The following is a 26,697-nucleotide window of genomic DNA, read 5'->3' as shown; positions in this document are numbered from 1 at the left end:
TTTCCAATTCAACTCTTTAACTTGATTTAGTTTTACATATCTCTAATACCTTGAGTCAACTGAAATTTCCATTATTATATCAGCATCTCCAGAAGCTACTCTATTGGTTAATCGTTCTTCTCACCTTATATTAAATTCTACTCTCATCTCATCTCCTAATGGCCAGCAAAAAGCATATGTTTGTTCCTTCTTACTCCTCCATAGATTTTAATGCAAGGCATTGCACCTTTGGTAAACCATTCTTGATTCAGCACATGCACCAGACCACAATCACAAGCAGGGAAAAAAGAAGGGTCAACAGCCCAATCAAAAAAAGCATGAAAATACCTAAATTAATTAGGAATTTAAATAGCGTGCACCGTAATTTTTATTTTCATAAAACTATTTAATGTTTTCTTGTTTAGAACTTATATGGATGTGTGGCTTTACACTTAGAGACAAAATGCAAAACAAATATATTCATGAAAGGGTTGGCGTAGCTCCAGTGGCAAACAAGATTAGAGAGAGTCATATTAGATGGTTTAGTCACATTAAATATCGATCATCTGATGATCCGATTAGGAGAGTAGATGTTTTAGATTTGACTTATGTTAAGAAAGGTAGAAGTAGACCTAAAAAAGACCCGGGCATGTATAAAAAAGATCTTAATTTATTAGAATTAAATGAAAATGGTCATGACAATCAATAGGACAAAATGGAGAAAAAGAATTCATGTAGTCGGCCCCACTTAGTGAGATAAGGGTTTGTTATTGTTGTTGTTTAGAATTTAAATGGAAAGACCTGAAAAAAATAGGTGAATTTAAAATTTTGACTTATTATAGAAAATATGTAAAATCATGAGAAGAGTAATTAATAAAAACAACATGCATGTATAAAAAAATTATTTTGATTTTTCCTATAGTTTAAAGAACTTAGTCATTTTGCTCCTTCAAAAGATAGGGACACCCAACCCCTCCCCTTCTTTTTAAAAATTATCGTATTAGCATCAAGGTTACTAATTGTTGTTTTATTGAATGAATAAGAATATTTAATATGAAAAAAATTGGAGTTTTCATCCTAGGCATGAAAGTTTGGTGGCTAGCCCAAAGATGTTGAGATTAAGAAAACTTATACCATCCTATTGTTTTGGTGAGTGATAGCTTTTATTTATCTTTGCAGTTTTAATTTAACTCTTTATAATGAAAACAATATGAGACTATTACTCTCTCATCCCTCTACCTTCCCCTAACTTTTCCTCAACTCTCCTACAAAACAACAGCCTAAAGTAACCATCAGGTCAAGCCGGCCAAGGGTAGGATGCTTCTAACCAAATCTTATTCATTTGGTTATTTTATAATTTCAAACCCTTTGAATTTTTTTTAAAATTTCTAGAATTAATCTTAGATATATTTTTCTATCATTAGTAGGAGTTTTCTTATTAATTTAAGCCAAAAAACCTTCCATTAAAGGCAAATATCCACCTAAAGTTAGATGCATGATTGGGCTCCAATATGACTTAATCTCTAAATAAGATCTACAAAATCTATCAGATGTCCAAATTTCATGAAACTTTCAAGAACACCTCTTAGCATATTAATATTAAGACTTTTCAAGTAATTCTAAGCCATGGCATTACTTAACTTCATCACAAAAAAGGCCTAAAATCAAATCTTAATTTTCCTTTTTTTTTTTTTTATTAGGCTGTACCTTATATAATTGACTCATAATTTATAGTAATCCTTAGTTATTCTCATGCAAATCCTAATCCTTTGATTCCACACCAACTTCAACCTTCTTTGAAACTTCCTATCCTAAGAGAACCTATCACTCCAAGGCCAGCCCCAAGTCCTCCAAATTTTTTTTAAAAAAAAGAAATATAGCTTAGTAGAGAGGCAAGCTTTGAAGAGGCCGATGTGGCAGTGTTAATGTAAGAAAAAATTGACCCACCTTAATTAGTCAAAACATGATGAAGGCAATTAAATATGTTTATCCTTTTTACATATCATGTCTATGTATCAAATTTACCATGCAAGACTATATGAGCTTAAATGTGAGTTTTTGATGATGTGTAGAGCCTTAAAAATTTGGACTTCATATTTTGAAATTTTGAATTTAAGATACAAGATTTTAGAATTTTGAAGTTTGAATTTCTAGACTATGGAAAGAATATTAATTAAAATAAGTGAATATTGTTTATTTGCACTAATTAAAAGCAAAAATTTACTTTCTCCACTTGCTTGGTTGGACATAAAATGGGGCTAGCAGTTACTACTTAGTTACAACTTCCCCATTCAAATTCAAAAGCCATGAGATTAATCCCTCCTACATTTTTCTTTCTTCTACAATTTGAATTATCTCTTGTAAGAACTTCAATAAATTTTTCATCAGAAATTAAAAAAAATTTTGATATTTTTTTTTAAGAGAAATTGAGTAAATGGCTTAATGGCCGGCCTCAACCTAGGAGATTATATTTAATCGGGAATGAAAAAAGAGATTGATATAGTTTTGAAGAAAAAATGAGTAACCATAGGGAATGGGATAATGACCAGCCTCAACCTTGAAGGAGATTGGGTTATCCGTTCCCTTTAAACACTTAAAATATGACTATTTTTTTTTTAATAAATTCTACACGTGTTAGTTGTTCTATTTGTCTACTACTGTTCCTTCACTATATTGTGGTTTTTCTATATTTTTTTGTTTAAGAAAACCAACAATAATCAACTTAGGGCTATTGACCAAAGCATCTCTAATGCAAGAACTCGTTTTGCTATATACGCCAATTAGTAGCCTTAAACCACTTGAAAGAAATCTAAAATAAAACTATAAATACTCCTCTTCCCTAACCCAAACTCTCTCCCCAAAGTCTAAAGTTCAATTAACTTTCTGTCAACCAGAATAAAGTTTTACTATACCCAGGATTTCAAAAAAACTTTAATTTTTTTTTAGAATACATCTAAACTCAATCCTATAACACTTTTCGATAATTCCAAAGCCCAATGTTGTCCCATCTTTTCAAACTAGTAATTTAAAGTTTAAAACATTGTTCTAAAATGTTAAATAGAGTTTTGACCCAAATGAACCCCATTATTATCCAAAATCCTAACCCCACCTCAAATTAGATCCTACCAATGCCTATATCCTTCATAGGAATCTTCGAAAGATATTCAAACCTTAATTGACCCAAATAAAAGAGCGCAACCGTAGGACACATATTAGAGACACTTATATAAAAAAGATATCTTCAATTTCATTTAGGTAAAACAATTTTCTTATGTTATTTTCACTATTATGTGTATATGTTCATATTATTTGCTAGGCTTATTTTGTCTAATGACAATTTTATAAATTGCTATTACTCCAATTAGTTGGTTTTACATAGTGACCTGGTCATTTATGTTAACTTGCCCTTAAAAATTACTTACATGGTACCAAATCACAATGAGAAAGTGAGTTTTACAAAATATTTTTGGGATCTTTCATCTCTAATTTTAATTAAAATATAAGAACTCTTAATTTATATTGTTTTAGCTTAACTAGTTAGACTTATAATTTCAATATAATTATATTAACCAGTTGAATCTATTTTTTTATAATTTTTGAATAAACTCACATTTATATGCTTTCGTAATTCATGTCTTCTTACATGATTTAGGCATCTAACAACATCAAACACTCACCCTCAATCATATTTAAATTTGAATAATTACTTGCACAAATACATTGATTGGACACCCCTAATTTACTAAGAAAGCATCATCCCACCAAAGTCAACAAGTATGGAACAGTTTCAGGTATTAGTCAAAATGATAGAAGACTTAATATTAGGCTAGCAATTCCATTAATATGATTAGACGTCTAGTTTTAGTATAAAATGAATTCAAATATTTTATATGCAAGGATAAAAGATGAAAGTTTGTGATTGATGGGACTAGCAACATGAAGTTATATCCATCAAAAAATAAACAAGGCAAACATCTAGAATAAAGCTAATCCAAACTTCTTTCATATGAGATGAGTGAACCACACATTACATCCAATCACTAATAAAGGTAATGTGCCAATAAAAAATGGGATACAATGATAATCATGTGTACTGTTATGTGCTTCATACAAATGTAGCCCGTAGACCTTGGCTACTTGATAAAAATGTCATTCATCAAGATAGCATCAATATAGAGAGGATACTTATGTATTCAAATACAATAACAACACTAATAAACTTTATTTTATTAAACTTTCTTATAAGGTTAGCCCCCCACTTCAAACATGCAACCTACATATCCACAGAGGGGGTACAAACTTTCACTGATTGTAATTAGAATACTTATTGCTAGGGAGCCAATTGCTAGAGAGCCCCAACATGATGTTGATTATATTGTCATTATATCCATTCTAGAACTAGATCCTCATACTAAAAATGTGGCGTTTAAAGGTTTCCCTAAGATGAATCTTCCCATAAAAAAATTTTAAAAAATAGGAAAAGAAAAGTTGCATCATACATTTAATGCATCACACATAGTAAGGGTATTTTCATGGAGATAATGGGAATCCGTAAGTTACCTAATACCATGATGCCTTTCAAGTTTTAAGATAGTTTTTAACTACAAAAGATCCCTTGATATAGCTAATATCCATGCACGTGCTTTTTTATATATGCTATTTTCTTTTGCTTTGTATATTATTGGCTTATATAAAACTTATAAGCAATATGAACAAAATAATATTAAAAATGCTAATATTATGAACAAAACAAAATCTATAAAAGAATATAAACAGGATAATTATGTGAAGACTGATTTTGAACTTGAAAAGAAAAAATACACTCAAATTTCAAAATCTTAATTATAAAAGATTGAATCGTATATTTTCATAAATTGTCACATGAAATACATATATTTATATTTTTAACATAAATGACATAATAACATTTCAAGAAAAATTGATACATTAGAATTTAAAGATCAACATTTTTGCAGTGAAGAAAGCAACAAAACATAAATGAACATTCAGCACAGCATCTTTGCAGTGGACTATATCCTGACAAATACAACACTAGTTAATGATAGTGGATGACACATTTCTAGTGCAGTGAAAAGAAAAGCTACCTATAAATGATGCAGTTTTCATTAAAAGAGAGAGGACAATAATGCATCAACTTTTGAGAAGGACAAAAAGATGAGGAAATTCTACCGAAGAAAGATGAAGAATACATATATAAAAGAGAGTATGATAAAGATTTTAAAATTAATTCTTTTATTATTATGATTGCCTGCAGCTTATTCTTTTATTAAGTTCGTTCCGACTTAAAATCTTTAAGTTTGCCTTTCAATTCTTATGGTTTAAACTAATCTATCAAAATTTTATGGTTAAATCACTTTTGCGCGTAGTGGGAATTAATAGAATTCACATATTGAGTCATATGTGTTCATTAAAACAGGTATGCGGTACATTTATTTTAATTTTAATTGTAATATTTAAAGCTTAATTATTTAAATACCCATATTTATTTATTAATCTTACATATACCAATATTTATTCAAAATAATCATATGCATAATCATAAATGGTTATAGACATTTTATATGAAGTAAATTTATACGGCATGTGCGCTTTAGTCAACATAAACATTGCTTAACTTTGCGTTGTTCATTGAAGCAAGAAAAAACCTCTTGTGAATTATTTTGCATTTGAAAAACTTAAGCCAAACCTTACCCTTTTAAAAGGGTATTATCAACTTGGTAAACATTACTCGCTTGTCCATCAGGTGTTAAGTTGTAGGAAGCGGGTTGTGTGTTATAGTCAATCAAACAAATAGCCACACTTCATCATGACAAGGGAGCTACCAGCTTCAAGTCAAACCAACTTGAAAATAATCGAACCTTATTCATCCAAATTTTCAAAGAGCATCCATGTGGCTTGGTTTTATGAACCCAACGAAGATAAAACTAAATAACAAATTACAAATTTTGAGCTAATTTAAAATGTTAATAATTACTCCCCCCCCCCTCCCTCTTATCTCAGTTAAGGAAATTAAACCTAAACAAAGCCTAAATTGAATAATTCATTCAAGTGCATGACTGCTAGTCACAACAAACATTGTTTAGAATGTGAAATACTTTTACTTTTCAACTAACATGGAAAAAAAATATATCTTACACATTTTATTTTTTTTGTCCAAATTGAGGACAGAATAAATTATTAGGTATTATGACTTTGAGGGAACAATTATACAAATAATTTTAACTATCAAATGCTCAAAAAGATGGTGAAAAGTCTAAAAAACCAGAATCCTTGGAAATTTTAATTCTATTATAAGAAAATAATATGCCCATAAAATCTAATGCTCCATAAAATTTTAATTTTATTAAATCCATCATCATCATTAGTCATATCCCAAGTATTTAGCAGGTTCTATGAACCCCCCTAGAAAAATCATTCATATTTGATATTGTATGAGATGATAATTTTATTTTAAGAGATAATATTATTTATAGAAATATTTTTGCCAACTATATCAAAAAGTACATTTCAAAGCACATAGCACTAGTAGTCGGCCTTGTCTCATAGTCGTGTGAAAGTTATGTGCAAAGTTCACAATTTGGCCGAAAAGTGTTCCCACCAGCTTGAGTCATGCGCACTTCAAAGCGGAGGGCTTTTGATTATATGGTTCTATTTGTCGATTTAAGATAACATCAACACAAACATTCTATTTGATTTAGTGGATTCGATTTGTGGATTATGACGAATTCTATTCAACTTTTGCCACTTGAATGAGTAAATAGAGATGCTACCAGCCCTAATTTTTACGGTTTTGACTTTGATTAAAGAAAAGTAATAACTGAAGAACTTCGACTGAACTAAAGAAGAGATAGGAGAGAAAACAATTTATTATGATGATGAATCCAATGAGGACTCTCTAAGTGGCGAAAGTGTAAGAGTCATCTTTGATTATTTATTATAATCTTATTTAGATCTATGAATGTTATTATGTTGGACAATAAGAGTGAGAAATTTATTATGCTAAATTTATCTTATGTCTTGCTTTACTTTGTCATCTTATGCTACTTTTATTTAATGTTTTATGTTAGTTTGATCAACTGATGTATGTATTATATTTTTATTTTGTGCAACTTATTACTAAATAATTTGCATGTTACGCAAGTTGTTATTTGAGATATGCACAATTTATCACTTCTTACTATGTTAAGACATTATTATATCTCTTTTAATAAATCTATAGATTATAATGCTAATATATTAATTGCTACATTTGTTTTGACTCTACATAATTCTCAAACTATAAGGCAAACGCCTAAAGACTTATGCTTCGCCTCACGAACGAAAAATAAATCAATACCTAATTGCATAATTTTAAACTTATATATTATATCCCAATTATGATTGGTGTCGACATAATATCTTACCCTCACGAACGAAAAATAAATCAATACCTAATTGCACAATACTAGATGAACAATGCATGATAAAGTGTGTACATGATTATAGATGAAAGTGACACAACTTATTCTGCGTGAGATTTCTCGCGACAGAAAGCGGGATCCTGATATCGTGCTAGGATCAAACTGATTCAGGTATTTTTGTTGTTGTGGAGTCGGTCAATCGTCTTGGACCACTTCTAGTCATTCTATTATTATATATTTGCTTTCCTTATGTTTTAGATTTAATTTTTGTTGTGTTTTCTATCGGGGTAGTCATCGACATCTCCAGTTTTCTATTCTAGGGCCATATCCAAGGGCGAGTGGTACTCCAACTGTATCTCATTCTGAGGTGCCGACCATCATCGACTTTCCCTTCCTCCATAACCTTCCCTCAGCAACCGTCCAGAAGCATTCCTCGTTGGTTGTTTTTATATAGTCCAACCTTCAAAACCAACCCCTACCCATTGGCTACTATTCAAACCACCTCATAGCTACCTTCCTTGTCGCCTACTTGCTATTCCATACGCCAAAACAGATCTCTGCCACATTGACTGTTATTCTAGCCTTCCGAACCGCCACCTTGGATGTCATCCAATAGTTCAAAGCAACTTCTCTACCACACATCCGCCATCCTGGCCACCGTGAACCACTTCCCCGGGCTTATCGCCACCCTTCCAAGCCCTAACCGCCGCCACCATCACAGATCTCAAAACCACTATAATTGTGTGTTGTGCTTGCTGTGTGTTGTGTTTGTTGTGTGTTGTGCTTGTTGCTATTCCCAAGTTCAATTTGTATGGTTTTAATTTCCCATTTAAATTCAGCAACAATATTTATTCTCATTCTTCTTTGGTTAAGGTCGATAGTCCGGTATCAAAAAGAAGTTGTGAAAACATCGAAACAAATCATATGGTTAAAAAGCTAAATCTACCTCTTCAATCACACCCTATACCTCTTATAGATGAAAGAAGTCACAAAATAATGTTCTGTTCAATTTTCAATAGGGAAGAAATTACAAGAAGATGCATGTGAAATGTGGTTCCCATGGATGCTTGCCACTTACTTTTATGACAACCATGACAATATAATAAACATACTATCTATGATGGTTATAAGAATGCCTAATACCCAAGAATGCAAGAACATGAAGATCATTTTGATGCCTATGAAGGATTGCATTAAAGAAGGTTTTAAAATTAATTCAATAATCTTTAAATCACTGTTCCGGAGAGCAATGCAAAAATCTCCATCCATAGATGTTCTCTTAGAATAAGGCCACTATGAAAGTTTTGCACTGGAATAGTTCTCAAAAACCTTCCAGCTTCAAGATAATCAGCTTCTTGATCCAGGAAAAGCCTCTAACCAGGTTCTCTGTTATCCTCTTTATCTTCTATTTATCGTTTCTTTTGAACACTAATCTACTATTTTCCTATCCCATGTTGGACAAGTTTCTTGTTAGCTGGAATTTCCGGCAAACCTGGACGTTGGATAGACACCTTAAAAAAACGAAGGCAATAGATTGCACTAGCTTTGAAGCCACAGCAGGGGGCCAGTAATGTTGGAAATTGATTAGGCAAGGTATAGCAAACACTGTACTTTTCCCCTATAGTAATTCTTAGGATGGAACACATGAAAGAAAGCAGGAACAATGTTCCAGAAGCCAGAGTGTAAGAAATTATTAATCAGAAACATCAGCCATCCAATTTTTGGCGCAAAAAATTTAACCTGCTTGCAGGAATCCAAGGGGAAGAAAAACGTTTTTGTTGTTTTATCTTCTACAAGTTCTTCTATTTCACTTTTATTTTTTCTTTAGTTGGCAAGTGGTCGTTTATAGGGTTTTGTCTTTCAAATATAATTTTGTAAAGGTTCTAGTCCATTTGCATCCGAACTATTTGAGTATCACTAATTTTTGCTCTCAAATTTAAGGCTTTTACCAAATTTTTCTAAAGCAAATGCTAACACTAACACAATCTTTGTCAATTAGAAAAAGAAAAAAAAATCCTAAGCTGTATAAGTGCAATTGCAACTCACAACATTGCAGAATTGAAAACCAGACTTCCATAAGTGCTTAGGATAAGCGTTCACCTCTACATGGATCAGCAATGTTTCTCAGGTGATAGAAGATGAAAGAAGTTCTCAAATTTGTTGCTTCGATTCAGGTAACAGGAACCATGGAAGAAGTGCAATGGAACTGCAGAGAATTGTTCACAGCAAACACAATTCATCAAATTTCAATCCCTCTTTGACTGGTTTAGAGAAAGCATCAGTTTAATGAATTTTGGGCTAAATTAATTTGCTTTTACCTCTGGGTCCAAGGTTTGGGTTTAAGTTAGAATTTTATTTAGTTTAAATTTAATGAGACATCCAATAAGACTTTGGTTGAAAACCCCCAGAAGACTAATTAAGTTAAAATGTTTAAGAACTATTACGTGTAGAAACTACGGAAATTTGGAAAACAGGAAAGCAGCGAGCCATGAATAGGAACTATGTAAAGAAATAAAAGCATATAAGTCACAAAATGTGGGATCATAGTGAAGAGAAAAGTGCCTTCAAAAAGTATCAACCATGCTTTTAGACTAAAATGATGGCGAATGTTTTCGAAGAGTGTTGAGTAGAGAATCATCAAGAGATCTTGAAACTGTTTTAGGGTTCCTAAGAGATGAGCACCAAAAGATGTTAAGGAAGTTGTAGGATCAGTATCGAGTGGGAGAATCCATGGCGGCTGAAAATTGGTATGATCGGGTGCTGGAAGGCAAACCAAATGCAGGAAAACGTTGGTTTCCTGCTGTAGACAGCAGGGGGAGGCGAGTCAGATGGCTGCTCGGCTGAAAACAGAGCAAATGACAAATTGGTGAAATGCGGATGGTGAGAAGGTTCCACCACCTATTCCGGAGCAAGCTATAGATACACCACTTACAATAGAAACAGGCTACAGCATTCCAGAGAGCAGAAAAGCAGAGAAACGTCTCTCAATTCATAAAATTAGAAAACTGAAAATCCAAACAGCCCAATACACAAATATAAAAGTCTTCTAATATAGAATACCTAATTAGAAACTAGAGAAATAGAAAATAAATAAAAAAGGAAACAAAAATAGAAAGGCTAAATTGGAAGTTGGTGGCATTACATGTGGAAGAATTCTTGCCTACGATGAGAAGTACAAAAATCCCACTTGGTTCTTGTTGTTGCATGCAGAAGAATTTCCGCCAATGAGGAAAAGTGCGGAAAACCTGCTCGGTTCCTGCTTATGCAGGAAACTATCATGGATTGCAGGAAACATGGGGTCCTGTGTCCTATTATTTCCCGCCACAAGGATGCATTTCGTAAGCATTTCCTGCATCAGATCATAGGCTCAAGGGGTTGACTAATCAGGAACATGATGGAATTACTGAGAAAACATCCAGGTGTCGCTGAGAAGAGAAGTTTTACATGGAAAAAGGGTAAAACCAGCTGCATCACATGGCTCCAAAATGAGGGGCACATCACATGAAACCACAATAGGCACAGAGGAGTCCAGGTAGAAACTTGCAAAGGGCATGGAAAGCTGAATTCATTTTGTAACTTTTCTTCAAAATTACCCTCAATGACTATTTATAACGCTTAATTTCTATAAAAAGCCAAAGCTTCTCTTGAAGCCTTTTTACATGAATTTAAAAAACAACAAATAAATAAACAATTGAATGGCATAAACAATCCCGAATATGACTGACAAATACTAAAATAGACCAAATAAATCTATGTTAAAATTGTCGAAGTTTGATCTGATGGGCTCCATTTTCGTATGCTCAAGCCCAAATGATGTTTCATCTATCAGGGGTCAACTCAGTTGGCATTTCCTGACACCATAAGAAGTGCCAACCCTCAGTCCTCAGCCAATAGAAGCATCTCATCTGATCAATGGAGGCACAAACAACACCTACGAAAAGGGTTGGCCTGAACAACTTTATTGCCTTTAAAGCTTAAACAACATCCTATGAATTACTCGAAAGAACCTTGTAATAACCTTAGTATGGAAAAAAAAGGAAGAAAGTAACCACGCATGATACCCAAATTATCCAAAAATCAGATAAAAAAACAAATCTTATTATCCAAAAAGCAATAGGGGTGACAATCAGGACTCAAAACAAGAAAGAAAACGCAACAAACACAAATATCCTGCTAGGGAAAAAGCAGGACAGCCATGGCATGGCAGCGAGGTGGTTTGGGAAAGGTGGCAGCAGGCTGGAATGATGCATGAATGGTGACGGCGGCACCGGCAAGGTGAGGGAGGTTGGCTGTGAGCAGGTAGGGCGGGAGAAGTGAGGCGGCGCAGGGAAGCAAGCAGGATGAGTGGCGGAAGCACTTGGGCAGTGTAATAGGGATGGCAACCTGCACAGGAACAGTGTAGAAAGGCGGAAGCGGCACGGGGGGGTCGCGGATGGAAGGCAAAAGAGATCGGAAGAGAAAGGGGAGGAAAGCACAAAGAGATAACTACCACCTCGGAGCAGAATATAGTTATAGTCGGAGCACCACTAGTCCTTGGATACAACCCTAAAAGGGAAAATAGGGATGCCGGCAGCTGTGCTGACAGAAAACTCAGCAAAAACTAACCCTTATCAGCAAAAAGAAGATATTTATATTAGTAGATGACAAGGGGGAGAAGGCCCCTCCCTTGGGCTGCACCCTAGTCCACCCTAGGGCCGGCTGGACCCTGCAGACCAATGCTGAAACAGTTCAGCAACTTTCCCACAGGTTCAGCTCTTTCCTAACGAGCCCCGCGTCAATGCATGCATCCTTTCATTTAGACAATCCCCATCAGATATTATTAAAAGCATGCTTCAAAGAATGATATATCAGTGTAGTGAAGTGATACATTGGCCTTATCAATGAAGTGAAGTGATGCATTGGACCTATGCATTGATTCCATGTGATGTGCCAACTCGTAGCGAGGTGCGAGCGTCACACCGCGTCACTGTGGCATGTTATAGCATGGTGTGTTTGGCTTCGAGTAAAAATAATCCTAATTTAAATTTTATAGTTACATTCAACATCTTCCATAAAAACTAGTCATGAATATTTACTTCTTACTATATCTCTAGTCATTGAGTCATCGCTCAATGGTTTTACGGACTATCCCACCATAATTGATAACTACTTGGTGGTTCTCTTTACACTTTACTCACTATTTTCTTATAAGCTTTTTCATTGGTTCTAGTTATTCGAGCTAAAAACTGCTCGTTAGCAAGCTTCTTCCTGAGAATGCTTTTTAAGATCTCATCTTCATACTTCCCCTTGCTTCACATTGCCACTGCTATTAAACACTAGTCAGTCACCTAATCTCCCAAGTATTGTTAAATTTTCTAAAGTACTCTTTCATTACTTCATTATTTATATCTTTGATTTTTTTTAAAATTTTGGATGGCTATAAATCACTTTTATTGAATATATCATCATATTTGTAAAAACTTATTACAAGATATTGTTTTTGTTTTGCTAATTAAATTACAAATGTATGTACATAATATATGCATATATGAAACACAAGTCATGAATGTTTTAGTTTATCAACTAAAATTTTGCTATGCTTATGTTCATTGAGGCAAAAGGGATTCATTGAAAATGACCATGAGCTTAGCACCGTAAAAACATTGCCCCAGGCGTCCATTATCCTCCAAAAACCAGCCATCATTACTGACATATTGTGCCTACTATAAAAAAAGACCATGTAGAGCTTCCCATCCAATAGAGCCTAGAGATGAAAGAAAATAAGAGAGAAGATATAACAATGAACTTTGGGAGGTTGGTAGTCTATGGCAATCAGGCAACGATGATCCATATGCATTAGTTGGTTAAGCCAAGAAAGCAACAATTGGGTAAAGTACAACATTTTCATGACAAAAAATAAAATAAAAACAAACATACCAAGTAGAGCAAGCCAAATTTAATTATTTAGAAAAGTTAGATTCAAGTTACCATGATCAGTTCTGATTATTTTGAGAACAATCATTGACAGTTATTAGAGAAAACATTATAAAAACTTCAATTACAAGCAGTCAAAAAATGAACTCGTGAAGGTCTATTCTTATACCGAGACTATTGGTTTTAGAATCTTCCAGGTTTTTTTTTTTTTTTTTTTCGTCTTCAGAAACTGAAAAAAGGTAAACGCAAGATTGCATAAAATTTGGAAAAAAAAACCTATAACGAGCAACTTATTTACAATATCAAGTTTTAATGAGTATTTTTTTCAGAGAAAAATAATTTCCAGATAACTAGCCAATGCCTTCTGATTACTCTATCAATTGCAGTTTATGGAGGTGCCCATAATATATCAAACACCAAAGCAAATGAAAATGTAATTGAGAACCTTAATTAAAAAATCTTAAAATAATTAAGAATCACAAATTTTGTCCTGAACATTTATTCACAGTTATTTATTTTTAGAATCTAAGCACTCACCTGGTAGTTTGCATCAGCAAATCGTTTGGTTAGTTCCAATAAAGAATCAAGTAGTTCATCCCTCCTCCTCAAGTATTCTTGCATCAAACCCCTATGCTCCTCGCCTCGTTCAACTCTTGAAGTGATAGAAACAGTATATGCCTCCAGTAGGATGTCAGTTAGTTTCTCTAACTGAGACCACAAATCTGATTTTCTTGAGATGTCAATTACAGATGATTGTTTCAACAGTTTCATAATGGAAGATGCTATACACCATAAACCTGACCTGACCACTGGCTGGCAATTCCAAGGTATCAATCCTTCAGGAGAGGGATACCAGGTATAGTTTTCTATCCTATATTGCATGGCCGACTGAATTAAAATTGTACATGCATTCGAAACTTCATAAGCGCGTTGCATTTGAATATTATATGGCTGATCTTCACTAATGATATAAGTAATGTGATGAGAAAGACAACAAAAGAATTCTTCTATATCAGAAACTTTGCTGTAAAATACTTCAGCATTATCTCTATCCATAAGCATTACCGTATTTCTACGAGTTTTATCTCCAACTAATTGAATGAGGTCCCATAGAGAACCACCCCGCCAAATCTCCGAGAAAGAAGAGGGAGTATCTGCATTATTTAAGTGATTTTGGCTATTTACGTTCTGTAACTCCCGTAGTTGGATTATACTGGAAAGCTTTTCACCATGTTCCATGATGGACAGCAAAGCATGCCCTGCAGATTGAAATTGACAGTATATAAAGAAAAAAATGCGCCATCACAATCATTCAAACATTATATTATTTAAAATGTTTGAAAATATGAGCTCATATACTTCTAAAAAGATAATAATCACACAATGTGCATGCACAAACACAAAAATAGTTTGATATCCTTTTTGAAGGATAGTCCATCTTATTTGCGCATTTTATCACACCAGCAACATATTTGAATGGCTAACATTTATAGTTGTTGAAAGTCTTTGGGAATGCAAGAATTACTTTTGGCAACTTTAAATCAGTCATTCAAATATGTTGATAAATAGTGTAAATATGCAAATTTAAACAAAGTGTAAATCTATTCAAAAGGAAATATAGTCCGTCTCTCTTTATATATATAAACACGTGTGCCTTGAGTAGTAGAAAACTATGTAATGATAATTTTTTTTCTGAGTTAACCTAAAGTTCTAAACCCATCACACAATTCCACACAAAGCAAAAAGACTAAAAAAGATGGCACCAGATTCTTACTTTGCTTGAAAGAAAGTTCATCATGACACCTGGACAGAGCAAGAAAGTGAAGGTATTTTTGATGTTTTTGTTGTTTATCTAATAAAAGGGAAGACACAATAGCTGATGCCACAAGCTCAGCTCCTCTAGTTGTAGTCCAATGTTTGGCCAGTGTATCCACAATAGATTTGCTCATGCGAGTAAAAACATTTGTTTCTCCTTCTTTTTCAAATGCTCCTTTTAAATTAAGCTTCTCAAAAGCACCTTCAACTTCACCGGATATCATGAAATCACAAAAAAGCCGACCAAGTAAAACTTCCGCTTCTTCATCTTGGGCAGTTCTCTGCACAACGCCAGTTATGGCTGATCTTGGTCTGTCCCCACCATTCCATGCCTCAGAATTTGCTCTTCTAGGAGCCATATTCCCGCCAAACGCCTGAATTCTATTTTCCTCTTGTGTGATTCCTTCATTGCAGCTCCCTTTTCGTGATAGGCTCCGCTCAGGAGGTTCAACTCCGCCAAGTAAAACTGCCTTCTCAGGTATAGCCCACACTCCTACCTTTTCAGTCAGCACAACCCATGCCCCTTCTTCATCATCGTCTGCAGAAGGGAAAACAGAAGCATCTAGAATCTTTCCAGCATCATATGGTAAATCAAACTGATAAAGTCGTACGCAACCTCTGAGATAATTGGTCACAGTTGCAGTACCATCCCCTGATAATATCATTGCAGACCCAGAAGGCTTGCCTCCAATACGAAGCCTCATAGAAAACAAGAACTCTTCATCCTCCACTCTTGCCTTAGGAATTATAACCTGAAGAGGTGCTTTCTTCTCCAATACCCTCGCACTCATTGCTCCAGGATTTTCTATGTTAATGTTCTTTCCAGCTTTGCATATCATTGTCAGGAGAGAATATTGAGTATAGCTCGAACCACCTAACCGGTCCTTGCAAAATGTTGCTACAAGTATACTAATTTCTTTACCACGTTCATCCACTTGCATGTCCAAAAGCCAGATGTGTTTCTGCCCTGCCAGATCCTTCTTAATGCCCAGATCACCATCATTACCAACAATCTCGTTAGCCCATAGTTTTACTACATTTACCTCAGGTGTGAGCATGACATTCCAATACTGAACTTCACGGTCTGTCAACAAAAAGAATTGACAACCAAGTTTTTCTGAGCATGCATGTGGCTGAAGATGCCAAATGAGTGATCTTGCATACCTTTTATTTGTTTGAGAATAACTAACATAACTAGCACCAAATATGTCATGAGGGACCTTTTTCCTAAAAATTCCAGATTGAGTAAAATGGAAATGCCACAACTTGCCATTAGATTGACAAGCTATTGCAATGCACTCTTTAGAGCTGTAAGGAATTGGGGCAGCAATAATAGAGTTAATATAATCGTGCTCAGACAAGTGAACGCTTCCCACTAAACAAATTTCTTGGTGCCCGTTGGCACCCTTTCTACCTTCACCATGAAAATTGGTTTCACTGACTTCCAGGTGAGTTGGAAGGCCAATAACTGGCATGTTTCTGCTTTCCAGGAAAATGTCAGGCCAATAAACAACAACTTGAGTTTTCATATTGCAAATTATGACACCAGCAGAATCGCACTGTCCTAACACCTTGTCAATCTTTGCAGAAACAGCATCCCATCTAACAATGCAAACCATCCAATAATTAGAATGCATTGCCTTTTTGTCTCCATCTCTTATTTCTACAACAGAGGAAGGTATCTCAAGGATTACACATTTGTTCGAAAGAGAAGCTGATAAATAGCTCCATATATAGAGCTTATTTCTGGATATTATCCAACAAAGTCCTGCTCCCTTATCCATGCCACCTGTGAACAACTTATCACCTATGGACATATACAAGCAAACAAAAAAAAAACTCAATAGATGAAAAAGAATATAGTAGAAAAATAAATATCAACAGTTTTTCCTTGACGTCATTCGAAAGCCCAACACTGACAAAATACCCACCAGAAGCAGCCACATGCAGCAGTTCCTCCTGTACATCACGAAGATGACGAGGAAAGTCCCCAACATAAACTGGTTTTGTTTGATCAAGCTCAGTTCCCTTCTCAAAATTCTTCGTAGTCGGCATTCTGGTGACAAAATGAATGATTTTACAATTTCTCAGATCTGACCTAAACCGGCTGAAATAAATTTTCTATTTAATTAGTCAGTGTTGCATTTCATTAGCATTTTTACCTATTTCTTCCTATGCAAACATTAAATGTGATCTTTTAGCTAGAGATTTTTATCAAAATAAAAATATCACTCAATTATAGTTCTCATAGAAGCTCCAGAGTCCTTCTAGAATCCACACAACATAACAAATATTAATCAAATAGGAAAGCTAATCAGATAAGTTAAATTCAATAAAAGGAAGAATATAAAATACAAGTTCACGCATCATCATCATCATTAGCCTTTTTCAAAGTTCCCAACTATTTTAGGTTGCCTTAAAATCCAATATGACAAGACAGATGTTGCCAACAATCCAATACATACACTTTAAAAATTAATATATAAAATGATAAATCAAAGAAAGGAGATGGATGGATTTTCGAAGGAAACGGTAGACTTTTAAGAATCAAACATTGCAAGCTATGTCAAGAAAATAAGGTGAACTGGAAAGATATACATCCTTTCCCTCTTATGGAGGTTGTACGTTAAGATGATGCATAATAGCAATTTTCCCATCCATGTGTTCATTTATTTTCGAACGAATATTCTTTAAGATTCTTTCTTATATACTTGATTTTTTCGTATTTACAAGCTAATAAATTGCACACCAGGGGAGAAAGCTAAAAATTAGCTCAAGCTTGGAGATGACAAAACAAAATTTATTCATCAAACTATAAAATAGCGGGCAATATGAAATGCTATCATTGAAATCAAACAATAACAGCAGCCATCATTGAAATCAAAATGTCATAAGATCTTCTCTCAAGACAAGTTCCACAAAAAATAAAAATAATAAAAAATAAAAAAATAAACATCTTGTGACGTTTTCAAAAAACCTATCCACCTCTCATTTCTGGCATTGACGTGATGAACTTAATATCCCCCAAGGTGTTGAATAAGGATGAAAAGTTTTGGTTCACTTGAAACTTCAAAACGAATGGCCATAAAGAGTTGGTCTTTGCTGTAGATACACATAATGTGTAGGATTTTAATTATTTATTTGGTACATCAAGAATGTCAAGTGATAATGATGCTGACTCCTAAAAAGATGGCAACCCAACTCACACATTCCATTTCTTTGACTACATGTCTATATAAATTTATGTCGAACAGGCTTGCCAATTGTATAAAAGCAATGATTGGCAAGCTTTTGAAAAAGAAAAACAGTTAGCATTCAATCCTGGCAGAGAGATTAGTTAGAACATTCTTCTTGCTCATGAACTTGTTCATTATTTCAATTCTAAAAAGAAGTCGCATTCCAACTGCATCAAAGTGGATATGCCGAAGGCTTTTGATAATATTCATAGATCCTACATCTAAAAGAAACAAAGATGAGAAAGGTTTCTCCAAGAAATTGATCAAGTGGATAATTGTATGTATCCCCACTTCCTATTAATTTACCCAAGTTAATGGTCATGTGTAGGGTTACTTTGAACAGTTTGTTTTTTTGGTCTGAGTTGGGGGTGTAGATGGTGACATTGAAAACGAGTGTCGAGTGTCCAAACATACGACAGTTCGAACAATACGAGGGAAAATGTTCAATCTCTACCTTCTGCCAATATTCATGGTGTTGTGTGTCCAATCAGATTTTCGCAGAAGCGGGTAAAGTGATGTCTCTTTTAAAAAGTACTCTGGCTTCAGAAGGACGGAAAAGATTAAAAGTATGAATGTCCGTCTTGAGTAGCTTCTCATAAGCTGAGACAATAGAGTACAATACTTTTTGAGAAAAATAATGAAATTTCAGACTAGAGAGACGAATCCAAACTGGAATGATTGGCAGTTCCGTCTCTGGGTCAAAATCTACAGACTATTTCAAAATCTTCATTACTCTGTTATCAATCCATATTATTCTTCTAGCAAATAAGCGCATGTAATTTTTTTCATCACAAATTTGAATAAGAATGTGTCTCCCATCTAATAGTACAATTTTTCATTCTCCAACAAAGTGCATAATTTCAAATTTTTTGTGAATGAGCTCCATTTTTGGATGACCATATAGAAATTTTTCAACCAAATTTAGATGACAGGAGGAAGCAAGTTGAATACCTTCAACTTCTATAAAAAAGATGGTAGACTTCCCATTCTTCCTACCAGGTTTCCTGATGTACACCGCCCACTCAAATGAAGGAGGGAAAAATGACGATTTTGGTGTGTCTGAGTTGTGGACACCCGCAAGAGCAGTTGCATACGATTTGTCTGAAGTCATCCTCAAAAGAAGGTGTGGCGTTCAGAGAAGAAAGCAGCTCTAATAAACGAGGGAAAAAATCGCGTCGAAATAGCCGAAGCTAAAAAAGAGAGGACGCTATGAGACTGGACGAGCGCCGAAAAGCCGCAAAAATCGCGAGTTGTACCTGCGAGACGGAGCTGCAAAACACGCGAGCGGTGCCTGCGAGACGGGCCCGGCGGGGCCCAAGGGGGGCCGCAGAGCCTGGAAATCCTGAGCCAGGAAAGCTCGCGATACAGGAAGACGGGAGGCGAACCTCATCTCAAAGCCGAAGAAGAAGCGGAGGATGCGAAAGGAATCGAGTGCGAAGACGTCGGAGAGGAATATACATACATACATACATACATACATATATTTATTTATGTATGTATGAATGTATGTATGTATACATGCATATAATCCATCAAGAGTAGCAATGGACACTCTTACTACAAAGGTAAACAGTAGATTAAGGCATTCCGTGATGCAAGTATTGAAGCCTTATGGTGGAACTCAGCTTGGAGGCTATAAAGACAACGTGATTGTATACAGCGAATAACGCACCATAGCATAAAGCTAACATGGAAGATAGCACACAACATTAACTATTTTAAAAATAGGGTAAATTTTAAAAAATTATTAATAATTTATCAATAAATTAATAATGTAAGGGAGACAATAACTTATGAAAACTCTCTGATGAGCCAATAATTAAAAGGTCATAATACATCATATAAAAAGAGTCTTGGCCATTTAAATAATCATGTTTAGGTTTTCTTGTACAAATTGTCATAAATTTTATCTTTCATGTGTTGAGAGAGTTGTTATCAGATACTTCACCATTTTATAACCCCAAACTATGTGTGAGTTATGGCAAGAAATTCCTTCATCTGTAGCAACTATGTGTGAGTTATGGCAAGAAATTCCTTCATCAGAAATTAGAATAAAATACATTTCACACAAATATTATCATTTTCCTTAACAAAGAAAATGTTTTCATGCGGGGATATTTCTAGAAATTTGATGTAAATTCGATATTTTAGTATTTATTCTATTCTAGATAATAAATGTAGCAATAAGGTTTATAACAAAATGTAAACTCTGCAAATTGAATAGCAAAAACAACGATAATCAAACAAGCCAAAAAAATATTAATAAGAATGTAATAAATTATATCTAGAAAATACATGAAACATTAAAAAAAGGGGAAAAGCATAAATAATAATTGAATAAGAATGCATGAGCACCAATGCAAGGCAATGTCAAGGACAAACGGAAGGAAAATGAGTATTAATTAGCTTTTAAATCTTCCATGACCATTTATTTTGAACAGCAATGAATTGCAACTTCTGCATCAATTGATCTACAACAACTTATGTTGACAACTAATGTGGAGACTGTAACTCTAGAATGATAGATGACTCGGGTTTCAAGATCAATGAAAAATCACAGCTTCTCTAGATGATGACAACCGCAACTTCCCTAAACGACAACTATAGTTTCTAACAATTGCGACTATCTTTTGTTCTAAAATGATATCATTGCACAACTAGAGGCATACCTCTGTGCAATCACGGAAAAAACCGCATCAAGGCATACACCTAAGCATCGCTGAGAGGCGCAATAGATGTGATTCACCTCAGATTCGATGAGGCATTCGCCTAATAAAGAAATTAGACATTTAAATGTGTATCTTTTTCGCTCGATTGTAAAAGTTCCCATCTCCCTCTCACGCCCTAGGACCACTGAGTGCTGCACCGGATGATGTCGCCGCTTAATCCTCCTATCGTCGGCATTGTCGCAGCTTAATCCTCCCGTCGTCAGCGTTCTCGTGGCCACCTACTGCTTCGGTTATAGCTTGTTGTCGTTTCGTTCTGATCTGCAAGCTCCCCTCTACAGGAAGCCTCCTGTCTCCCGCAAGCCCTAGGACCGCCGCCTACAATAGCATTTTATTAGGAGAACCTTTATTAGTTGATTCGGTAATGATTTCTATATGTTGTAGTCATTTACGTAGATATTACACTTGTGTAATTGGTAAGACTTATTTTAAAATAAAAGAATATTTATTAGTGAAAGAAACTATTTGAGTGCTAAATACATTGTATGCATTACTTATCTATGGGCTAATTGAAATGGTAGCATGCTACATGCCATGGACAAAAAGTGAACTGCATTGAACCTATTAAATCTCCATGCAACTTATTTACTAGCGTTTCCCTTATAATTTTTTTTTCCTTCATCCTTTTTTCGTAGTCTCGAATGCACACTTACCCCGGTACACTAAGGCCAGAGAGCAAAATGTAAGAGCTCAATTTGAAGCTCTTAACCACTCCTATGTGACTGTAGTCTCGATGGAAAAGTATAAAAAAAGTAACATCTACCTCTCAAATGAGCCTCTTATGGGCATCTATCCAGAGTGCTAGTTGTCGACCTTTGCTTATAAGGGAAACTGTAAAGAGAAATTTTATAGCTTGAGAAATTTTATAGCTTTTGCCTTCAAATAGCTTGAGAAGTTGTTGTTCTTTAGTAATTTTATAAAGAGAAATTGTAAACCCCATAAAAAAATTGATATGATACACGTTGAACGAATACAAAGTCCTCTCTCACTTATCAACAAATTTGAGTTTGTCAGATAGACTATCCTTGCCATCAACACTTTCTAGAATCACTCCTTTAAACTTCTTTTTAACATTCACAATCATATTGAAACAATATTGACTATTTTCTTGAGCAAACAAAAAGAGAAACCAATATATATTAGTCAGAAAGATATCAACATGCTGAAGAATGCAAGGGGATATAGGTTGTTAGATTAATATTTGAAATACTACAACTAAATTGTAACTTCTTTGGAACGTCCTCACTTCGGATTACTATAAGAGCAAGTGGATCCGGTGATAATACTTAAGAAACCAAAATTTGGAGCTAAAAGTAAGCTCTTATCATTCTATATTTTTTAAATATTTGCTTAAACATAAAAAAACAACAAAGGACATAATCTATGTTTAAATCAATACTCACATCAATTGGGCCTTATTCTCAAATGCTTGGATGAACGGGCATTACATTTATGATAGAGTGGATGGTACACATCTAGCACATGATACATCAATCAACTTTTGCACCAAAGTAGAACATTTAATTGCGATCGTGTGGAACATACCCCCTTCACCACCCGTACTCAACTGTTGGCCTAAAATAAAGTTGATGTGCATGATAAAATTGAATGGAAGCTGACAAATACTACTCAATTAAACAGTGCCTCTACAAAGCTCTCATTGGAAGATCCTTATACTATAAAATTATGGGACAGTTTCATTCATAGGGGGTAAAAATTATTGAGCAATTTTTTCTAGAGATGTGATATTTTCATTTTAATAGATAACAAAAGGTAATGAAAACTTTTTTCCTAAGTTTTAAAGCAAAAAAAAGTTGAAATAATATAAAATTAAACAAAATAATAATGTCCAAAACAAAATAATATATTTCCACATCATTTTATTCAAATTGATTAATCTCTTTAATTTAAAGTTATTAAAACCAGAGTGCTATCTTTGTCATGTGTGGGAGGTCTTTCATAATCTTATCATCTGCCAATGATAATAAAATAAGAGAGAAAATGAATGTAGCATCTATATTATTTAATATTTCTCTCAAAAAAATAAATGACTTACGAGACACCAAACTAAGTGATAATCTTGGCATATCATTGCAAGGAAACATGGTAGCATATAATATACATTCAAGAGCTAATGGATGGTTTGAGTGCAAGATGGTGATAACTTCATTTTGTAATTGAGTAGATAAATATACATTGTAAGAGCTAATAGATGGTTTGAGTGCATAAATATACATTGTTTCTAATTGATCTCCAATAACAGACAATTTCCCAAGGCAACATGCTATCAGAGCGACCTCTTGGAATTCCATTGTCTCCGATTCCAACAAATACTCCAATTTAATTAACTGAGCATGCACCAACCTGTGCTTTGGATCCTTTTATCGCTTAGTGAAGAGGAATACAATCGCCGGGAAATAATCATCAAAAGAATGATACTCCTTGTAGATGGAAGGTTCAAAGGGCTCTAAGCTTGAGAATCCTCGAGAGATCCATTCTCAAAAGAGGAGAAACATGGAGTGTAGGGCCCCATTGAATTATAATAGATAATGCAAAATCCGATAATAAAAGATAAAACATCAAGAGAAATGGAGAACTCAGAAGAAGATGAAATCCTCCACAACACTTCCAAGTGACTCTCAAGGACAAGTACAAAATCAAGAATAAACTTGCAAAGCCCAACTCCTTTGGGGTCAACGGGCTATTCCTATCTATTATGGTAGGTACTTCTTGGCCTCTTGGTGGGAGCACTAATTCGATCTGTCAATCTTGTTGCTTTTCTTTATTTATTAAAACAAGTCTTTGCTAATGTTCCTCCTTCCTCAAATACTATAGATCAATGGACTAATCAAATCCTCATGAAATCACATAAAAAAAGCATTACAAAGCTTAACCACATTTTCTTTGTTTTTCTTCTATGCTTTTTCCTAATCATTCTAAGGCATGAAGGCCTTAATGTTTTTGAAAGACAAAATTGAGGCCCTTGCAGCCTCTTTTGGGTTTCACCTAGTAGGAAAATTTGCTCTGTCATCACACCATCAATCATATCCAATAACTTTACAAAAAAATTATGGTCGATTGATTGTTATTCGATTGAATTATTGCATGTTGAATATATACTTATATGTTTACCAAGTGATGGCTATAGCCAGATCTTTGTACATCATTCTTATTACATACATGACATGACTCTCATGTGCATCTAGTCTACTAAAATGGACACCTTCATTTTGTACCAAAATTGAATCGTTGATATTTTCTGTTGGATCCCTTTCCCCAATCTTCTAAAATAGTAATTTTCGGTAGTTTAGCCTTTGTTCTCCTGTTGCTCTTTCATTCATTTTGGCTTTCTTTTGGCATGTTCTCTATAGCTTTGTGCTCATGCTATTGACACATCTCTATGGATTTAGGCACGCTAAATGGAGACACATGTACACTTTTTCTCCTAGTACAACTATTCACTTTTAAGTGCTCCAAACAAACCCTTGAAACCATAATTATTACTGCAATTTTTTAGAATCGGTTAATGCTGTTTTGGAGGTGAGTTCATTGATTTCTATTTGTTATGGAAAATTTACTACTTACAACTCCACTTTTATGTTTGTTTAAGGTACAATGAGTTTCATCTTTGCAGCAACTTACATTACATAATCATCATCATATATAAAATCAATATTCTAACACACTACGCAATTAACATTATATCATTATACTATCATTAAATGAAAAAAAAGCAAGGTTGTTAATGTAAAACATGCAAAAGGGTTCTCATAACTTCTAAGCACTTTAAAATAAAACTCGCTTTTCACATATATGAAAATGTGTTCCAGAAATAGAAACACCCTTATTTTCACTATCAACCAAACAAGCACTTGGAACTTAGTCCAGAAGTGAGTTCAATTTAATTACAATCAAGATTTAAAAACCTTGAATTAGGAACTGGGCATTTTTTCTTAGTGGATAAGTTACAAGGTTCAAAAAAAAAACATAATTAAAAATAATTCATAAATATTTTATATGCTATTGACAAATTATTTAGTTCATCATTATAAAAGCATAAACCACAAATCTCACCTTTAAATTTTAATATAAAATGAAATTTTAAAATAAGATTCGAGGTAATCGCTCACTTAAAAATCAAATATATCATAAAAATAAGGATTCAAAGTGATCGCATCCTCATTTTCATCACTTTAGAGGAGTCGTCATATTCAATAATCCTATCATTCTTTTATAATGTCTTATAACCATTCTCCAAATCATTTTTCAATTGTACATTTTTCTTCTTACTCTCCATATTAGTAAACATTGGATTCAATATTATTTAAAATAAAATAATAAATTAATAATATAACTATATTATTCATCATATTTAAATTATCTTTCGACATTTTTAGACGCTTTATTAGATATAATAGATATAAGTATAATAAAATCTATTTTAATAATATAATATAATATATAGTTTTTACATAACTTATTGAAGTGCAATCCCAAAAGCCTCGAGGCCTAAAGCCTGGAGGTGCATGAGGGTAAATTTTACTCATGACAAAGAATCTTAAGGCTCGAGGCATTTTTTGTGTGCCTCTGTTCGAGATGCTCTTAGTGCTCTTGTTGAAGTTTGATTCTAATCACTTCAAAACAAACTAGACACACCATTGTGGTATTTGGTTGTTTTCATGCGAGAAACTGAAGCATAGTGTATCATTTTCAATCGCATGACATACAAAACTGGTCACATGCAATAAATATAACACTCTAGGATATCATATTTCACACCAGACTCCATCACATGTCATAAACATCGCCCAACAACGAATAAACAATAGTTAGAAAAAGAGCTTAGGATCACACAGATCGTCCATAATATCCTTAGCAAAACTGAATCGTGGACGCTAAGAAAAAGGCTCCACGCTGAAGAGATTCACTAGGGGTCGAGCATGACTACCTCACGGCCACAGATGGACGAGTGACCCAGGGAGCTGGCGTGCCGGTGATCGGACGGTTGGGGATTGAAGTGTTCAAAAAAGGGCCGCCCGCCTGTTCTGAAGGAAGAGGCGTCGACGGAGATGAAACGAGTGGAGCCGAAGCTCCATGACCCCATTGATTACGATCTTTCTGCCGAAGTAGTGAAGATTTCCTTGTCGCCGGGGAAAACATGGATGGTAGAGGCGAGGGTTTCCACTTCCCTAATCTTCGGAGTCCCCAGGTTACTAGGTTTTAGCATTAAACGGAAGTAGACTGCAGAATCCGAAAGTTTTTACTTCGATTTGATTTTGAGATGTTTCAGAAGCAGTATTTTTTTATTATATTTTAGTAGGGTTTAAGTAGGGTTTATTTTATTCAAGTAAATTTTAGCAAATTTTGATTGTACATTGAAAAATGTGTGGGCACACATTCTGTGGAGATCTAACGTTCGAGCAGATAAGAGTATGATAAAAGAAGGCCCACCGAAAGATAAAGATGACCAGAAGGCTCACTTCTCTGATAAGATGAAGCCGTCTAAGTCAAAGTCATGGCCAACCGAGCCATGCGGAGGACAAAAAAGCAATTGATTGATATGGCCGTCTAAGTCAAAGTCATGGCCAACCGAGCCATGAGGAGGAC

At 34.4% G+C, this 26,697-nt stretch overlaps 1 protein-coding gene across 2 annotated transcripts in view; it reads right to left on the bottom strand.

Moving 5' to 3' along the window:
* Positions 1 to 26,343, bottom strand: part of LOC110036662 (nuclear pore complex protein NUP133) — a 52,631-nt gene extending 26,288 nt beyond the window's left edge. The window contains exons 1-4 of one of the 2 annotated variants that reach the window (XM_020741159.1): positions 26,039 to 26,343; positions 17,060 to 17,184; positions 15,088 to 16,935; positions 13,851 to 14,572 (exon numbers count right to left, since the gene is read on the bottom strand). In XM_020741159.1, coding sequence (XP_020596818.1) covers positions 13,851 to 14,572; positions 15,088 to 16,935; positions 17,060 to 17,184; positions 26,039 to 26,250 — 2,907 coding nt within the window. In that variant the 5' untranslated portion in view covers positions 26,251 to 26,343. The remainder of the gene's footprint in view (positions 1 to 13,850; positions 14,573 to 15,087; positions 16,936 to 17,059; positions 17,185 to 26,038) is intronic. The other variant, XM_020741158.1, reaches the window with a different exon arrangement.
* Between the last annotated feature and the right edge of the window lie 354 nt (positions 26,344 to 26,697).

This window comes from Phalaenopsis equestris, unplaced genomic scaffold (genome assembly GCF_001263595.1).
Source record: "Phalaenopsis equestris unplaced genomic scaffold, ASM126359v1 Scaffold209432, whole genome shotgun sequence".
Taxonomy (NCBI): Eukaryota; Viridiplantae; Streptophyta; class Magnoliopsida; order Asparagales; family Orchidaceae; genus Phalaenopsis; species Phalaenopsis equestris.
The sequence above is the reverse complement of the archived record's forward strand: the minus strand, read 5'-3'. Positions and strand labels throughout refer to the sequence as shown.